This window comes from Myotis davidii, unplaced genomic scaffold, assembly GCF_000327345.1.
Source record: "Myotis davidii unplaced genomic scaffold, ASM32734v1 scaffold2033, whole genome shotgun sequence".
In the NCBI taxonomy this organism is placed as follows: Eukaryota; Metazoa; Chordata; class Mammalia; order Chiroptera; family Vespertilionidae; genus Myotis; species Myotis davidii.
This window is the reverse complement of record NW_006284435.1, coordinates 9,227-15,027: the sequence shown is the minus strand read 5'-3', so window position 1 is coordinate 15,027 and position 5,801 is coordinate 9,227. Positions and strand designations below refer to the sequence as shown.

The 5,801-nt window shown below is 42.2% G+C and overlaps 1 protein-coding gene across 1 annotated transcript in view; it reads right to left on the bottom strand.

Annotated features, from left to right (window-relative positions):
- The window catches only part of LOC102756434 (protein FAM149A-like), an 8,272-nt gene extending 3,090 nt beyond the window's left edge, over positions 1–5,182 (bottom strand). Inside the window, exons 1-3 of the mRNA XM_015571894.1 lie at positions 5,177–5,182; positions 4,656–4,846; positions 1,987–2,140 (exon numbers count right to left, since the gene is read on the bottom strand). Of these exons, the coding sequence (XP_015427380.1) occupies positions 1,987–2,140; positions 4,656–4,803 (302 nt within the window). The 5' untranslated portion in view covers positions 4,804–4,846; positions 5,177–5,182. The remainder of the gene's footprint in view (positions 1–1,986; positions 2,141–4,655; positions 4,847–5,176) is intronic.
- Between the last annotated feature and the right edge of the window lie 619 nt (positions 5,183–5,801).

The window sequence follows — 5,801 nt, the reverse complement described above, 5'->3', positions numbered from 1 at the left end:
GCGGGCTGTCTCAGAGCGGCAGCTCTAGCCTCAGTCACGGGCCCTGGCTCCAGCCTCCTCGCCCGCCTCCTCCCTCCATGTCACACTCAAAGGCTAACGCGGGCCAAATAAACAAGGTGTAAGTTCCTGTGGCCGCAAAAACACAACAGCTTCCATTTCCATAGAAACGTAGGTTTATTTCGATAGAGACGTGCTGAAGACAAAGAGCTGAAACAAATGTCATCCTTAACATAAAATAATAGGACATTTTAATAAAAATTAAGATTTTTCTTGAACATTAACTTACCAGACACTGAATAACTGCACAAATTAATAAGCGTAATCAAATAAGTGTGTTTTTCTTGTTCTCCAAAAGCAAAATATTTCCTGTTGCACACACCAAACAAGTCAGTACAAGACTAAAGATGTGGCAATTGGCTGCTATAATATTTGCTGCTAGTATTAGTGGAGAGAAGGTGTGCTTGTGAGCATAGGCGCATAAGGGCAATGATGCGGAAGGGAAATGAATGCAACACAATTATAGTAATCAGTCATTAGTGAACGCTGTAGTTCATTATTAATAATTATGTATAACAGAATATTATAAAATTTAAGTTATGAAATTTTTATTAAAATGTTTCTTCGATGCCGTTATATTGGCTGGGCTGCAAAAATATTCGTTGTGGGAAGCAGGCAGCCCACGGGCCACGAGTTTGACATGCTTGCTCTACTTTGTGAGGGGTATGCTGTTTTTCCTTTGAACCCTACATCATTTATGAGCCAAAGGACATGTAACTATTATAATATAATGAAATGTAATATAACATAATATATGATATAATACATATAATTAGCATCTGATTACAATAAAAAAACTAACACTTATTGAGTGTCTACTCTATGCCACACAATGTCTTGTCTCCTTTAATTCTCATAGATCCCATAGATAACAAACCAGTTTTGAAGGAAAGGGGCTGATTCAAGATCACAAAGCTAATAAATCATGATGTCAGGCTCCAAACTTGTAGTCCATACCCAAAGCTCAACCTCTCAGTCACTCCACTACCTACTAGTTTGCCTCATCTTGTGTGTGTGCATGTGCAACTAAATTATATGTAGCTTGAGACCAGGAATCCTCTCAAACCCCTTTTCCCTGCTCCCCTCTACACAAGATAGGCCGTGTGAGACATAAAATCCCAACGCCTTAGTACTACCAAAGGTCTCCCATGAATAAGCTTCGCTTTCCACTAGGTCTTTGAGTAAGAATGCAATTCAACTAAAATTTACTAAGACAGTTGCTAGGTTCTGTGTTAGTGACTATCATATTGACATGATATTGCCCTCACCACAATCCCTTGGACATCATATTACTATCCTCATTCTACAGATTAGGAACCTAAAGTTTAGAAAAGTTCAGTCAACACGTCCAATATAATCCCCCTATAGGTCTCTTGATTCCAAATGCTCTGGTCTTTCCACAGTGCCTCTGCGGGTCCCAGTATCCCATCCTCTAACCCGAAGTCCAATCACTGTTCCCTAAACATGCCCCATCTTACATTCCTCCATGCCTTTGATGGGCCTGAAATGTCCCACGCAGACTTCCTACTCCTTTGTTCTCCTAAGACACATTGCTTTTGCACATCATCCGCAGAATGTATTGCATCTGACTTGTTCATACTTTTTGTTTTACTAGGTCAGGGACTATTTCTTTCTTCCTTTAAATGTATTTTATTTAATTTTTGGAGAGAGGAAGGGAGAGGGAGAGAGAAATAGAAACATTGATGAGAGAGAGTCTTTGATCAGCTGCCTCCTGCACACCTCCACTGGGGATATGCCAGCCACCAAGGTCCATGCCCTTGACCGGAATTAAACCTGGGATTTTTCAGTCCACAGGTCAACACTCTATCCACTGAGCCAAACCAGTTAGGCTAGAATAGTAATCTTGACAAACTGAAGCCAAAGGTATAAAAACCGAAGGAAAAAGAGAGACTAGGGGGAAAGCATTACCTGGGAGGATTAAGATCAGAAGCCAGGGAGATGCTTTGAGTTTCAAAACTTCTGGACGGGGGAATACTCATTATATCAGTGTTAATATGGGAAATGAGTCCCTGTGGAGATTTAGCCTCAGCGACTTTCAATTTTTCTTTCTCTTTTCTTCTTCCTGTGTCAACAGAATATACAATATTATTAATGTTATCTAATATAGGTACTTAGAATTCACTGTTTACAGAAAATATTTTTTCTTGAGTTACCTTGAGTTTGCTATGGCCTTGGACCTTGCTATAGAGAGCAGAGACCCATGGTGCTATGGGCTGATACTTCTCCACACATACATAACGAATGCTTATCATTTCAGTATTAGGCAGAAAAGTAGAGATTATATGCTGAAGCAAGAAAAATTCTCAGAATTTTATAATATCAGAACTAATCCCTTTGGTTAGAAAAATAATGATATTTAAATTAGCATGATTATTACTCTACTAGAGTCCTGGTGCATGAAAATTCATGCACTGGAGTGGGGTTCCCTCAGCCTAGCCTGCCCCCTCTCACAGTCTGGGAGCCCTCAGGGGCGGGAGGCGACCTGGTGATCAGGGGAAGGCGATGCACCCATCACAACTCTGCTGCTGCCACTGCTGGCAGCGCAAGCCTCGGCTAACCCTGGTTACCTGAACCTCAGGCAGCCCTGGGTGGCTGGGCAGCTGACAGCTGAGGCTAGCCTGCACCTTGGGCCGGCCCTGGGGCGCTGGAAGGCTGAGGGGACTGGGGGACTCTGGAGGCAGGTGCCCCGGTGGGGCTGAGGGGACTGGGCACTGCCATCGTGTGGTTGTGGGCACCACCATCTTTGAGGGCGTGGCAGTCAATTAGAATATTCCCTCCTATTGCCTGTGGGTACTGCCATCTTTGAGGCTGGGGCAGTCAATTAGAATATTCCCTCCTTGTTGGCTGTGGATGCCACCATCTTTGAGGGTGGGGCAGTTAATTAGCATATTCCCTCCTTATTGGCCATGGGCGCTGCCATCTTTGAGGGTATGGCAGTTTATTAGCACATTTCCTCCTTATCGGCCATGGGCGCTGCCATCTTTGAGGGCGTGGCAGTCAATTAGCATATTCCCTTCTTATTGGCTCTTGGTGCTGCCATCTTTGCAATGGTGTTAGAGTCAATTAGCATATTCCCTCTTTATTAGGTAGGATTATACAAATTGATCACATAGCACCATCCACCACTAACATTTCTATGACCAGAGGGCTGGTGCATGAAATTTGTGCATGGGAAGGGGGATGGGGTCCCTCAGCCTGGGCTGCACCCTCTTGCCATCCAGGACCCCTCAGGGTATGTCTGACTGCCAGTTTAGGTCTGATTGCTCCTAAACTGGCAGTCAGACATCTCTCTAGAAACCCGGGATTGCTGGCACCCAACCGCTCACCTGCCTGCCTGCTTGATCGCCTCTAACTGCTCACCTGCCTGCATGATCAAACCTAACCACTCTGCCTGCCTGCCTGATTGCCCCTAACTGCTCTGCCTGCCTGCCTGATTGCCCCTAACCTCTTCTGCCTCAGCCCCCACTGGCGCAGCTTAGTTCAGAAGGACATCTGAAATGACGTCTGGAAGGTCATTCGCTGTACATCTAATTAGCATATTACGCTTTCTTTACTATTATAGATTTGCTTCTGCTCAGTTTCAAGTAATCTAGAAAACATTTTATAAATTTAAATGAAATGATTATTAAATAATCTATGTTTACATTTTACTTTACAAATAACATCATAAACAATAAAAAGTCAATATCCCATTATTAGAGATTAGTTAGGTAAGGTTTTTGTTTGATTTTTTTGCTATAATACATTTTTTAAAATATGACCTCTAGCTTCTTTCTTGTATATTTCTGTGGGTTTTTTCCCCCAGAGTACATGTACAGACAGTCCTCGTGTTACGTTGGACTAGACATACATCATTTCGTGGATAAGTCACCATCTTTCATTTATTTATTAAAAAAAAACAAGTTCCATCATTTTGACATATGTACATATGTGCTTTATTGTTTTTTTTATTATTTACCACAAGTAAAGGTCAGGAATTGTTATCTTTCTTTTAAATTTTTTTACTGTTTCACTTCATTACTGCTGTGTATGTGCTCCATGTGAGTGACGTAGGTGCTTCTGTAGGTGGTTATGACTTACAGCGAAAATCGCATTATATCATGCCATAGGAATGGATCTCCAACATAACCCGAGGACCTACTGTACTAGTATATCATTTTTGCAACTCAAAAAGGATAATGTTCTTTTTGAAGTGATTGAAGATCACTTGTGAATGAAGGCAGAAAATCCCTGTCCCTCTCACCCCAATCATGCCCTATGTACAGCCAGGCTGGGGTGGGGCACAGCACTGACAAACAAGGCCTCTTTTTCTTTCTTTTTTTTTTCTTTAATATATTTTCAATGATTTCAAAGAGGAAGAGAGAGGAAGAGAGAGAAAAATCAATGATGGAAGAGAATCATTGATCAACTGCCTCCTGCACGCCCCCTACTGGGGATCGAGCCTGCAACCCAGGCATGTGCCCTTGACCAGAATTGAACCTTCAGTCGGCAGGCTGACACTCTATCCACCGAGCCAAAACATCTAGGGCACAGGTCTTTTTTTTCTTTTCATTAGGTCAAGTTCACCAAGTAAGTACCTGTGAGCATAACTTCCCAGTTTTTTTTAATCAGCTCTTCCAGTATTTCTGTCACATTTGTCCAGATGTGATCGAACACTTCTGCAGCCACAGCGTCTTTGATACAGTCATGAGGGGAAATGGGAGGAAGTCCATGCTTGCGCCACATCCCACAGTGGTGAGCTGATTTCTGTTCAAGATGTTCATCGTCACTAAGGACAAAATCCATCCTGATTACTAAAAGAATCAAGGGTTAAAGGTAAATAATGCTACCTATCTACCTAACACGCATTCATCGATGTATATTATACACATATAAATAACATCACACTCTTTTTTAAAACAGTGCAGTATTTTTTAATGTACCAATTTTCCATCACAAGGCAAATTTTTAGTATATAAAATGTGTAGCTTTTGTTTAAGAACTAAATATGCATTTAGTGCTAAAACTGGACCGTCCCCTTTGCCCTCTGTACAGCCAGGTATAGGATACCAGGAGCTCCTGGGCACCAAGTCATGTCCACCATTATGCTAAACATAACTCTTGTTTTCTACCTGTACCATATTGTCAAAAACAGCCTGGCTGGCATGGCTCAGTGGTTGAGCGTCTACTTGTGAACCTGGAGGTCACGGTTCAATTCCTGGTCAGGGCACATGCCTGGGTTGCAGGCTCGATCTCCATAGTGGGGCATGCAGAAGGCAGCGAATCAGCGATTCTCTCCCATCAGTGCTGTTTTTTTCTCTCTCTCTCTCCCTTTCCCTTCCTCTCTGAAATCAATAAAAATGTATTTTAAAAATGAAAAGAAAGGGAAGCAGTCTTCTAGCATAGACATTTCGTGCCAGGAATCTGAAAGCTTTTGAGAGAACAATACTCTCCAAAGAATGGAAAATCTTTTGGAAAGTGAAATATACACTAAATGAGCATGTAATCAAACTAAATACCAAATAAATTAATATTATGAAACCATTAAGTCAGTGTCAAATAAAATTCTACTCACTCTACTTTTCTGTTGAAAGCGAAATATTCTTCGAGTTTTCCATCCACATCATAGACCTCTTCCTGCAGGGATGAACATGCTGCTATGTTGTCTACTTCTGTGCAGTCAGGACCTGGCAGGGCTGGGGCTGCAAGTGCTGCTGGGAGTACTTGAGAGCCGGAGATGCACA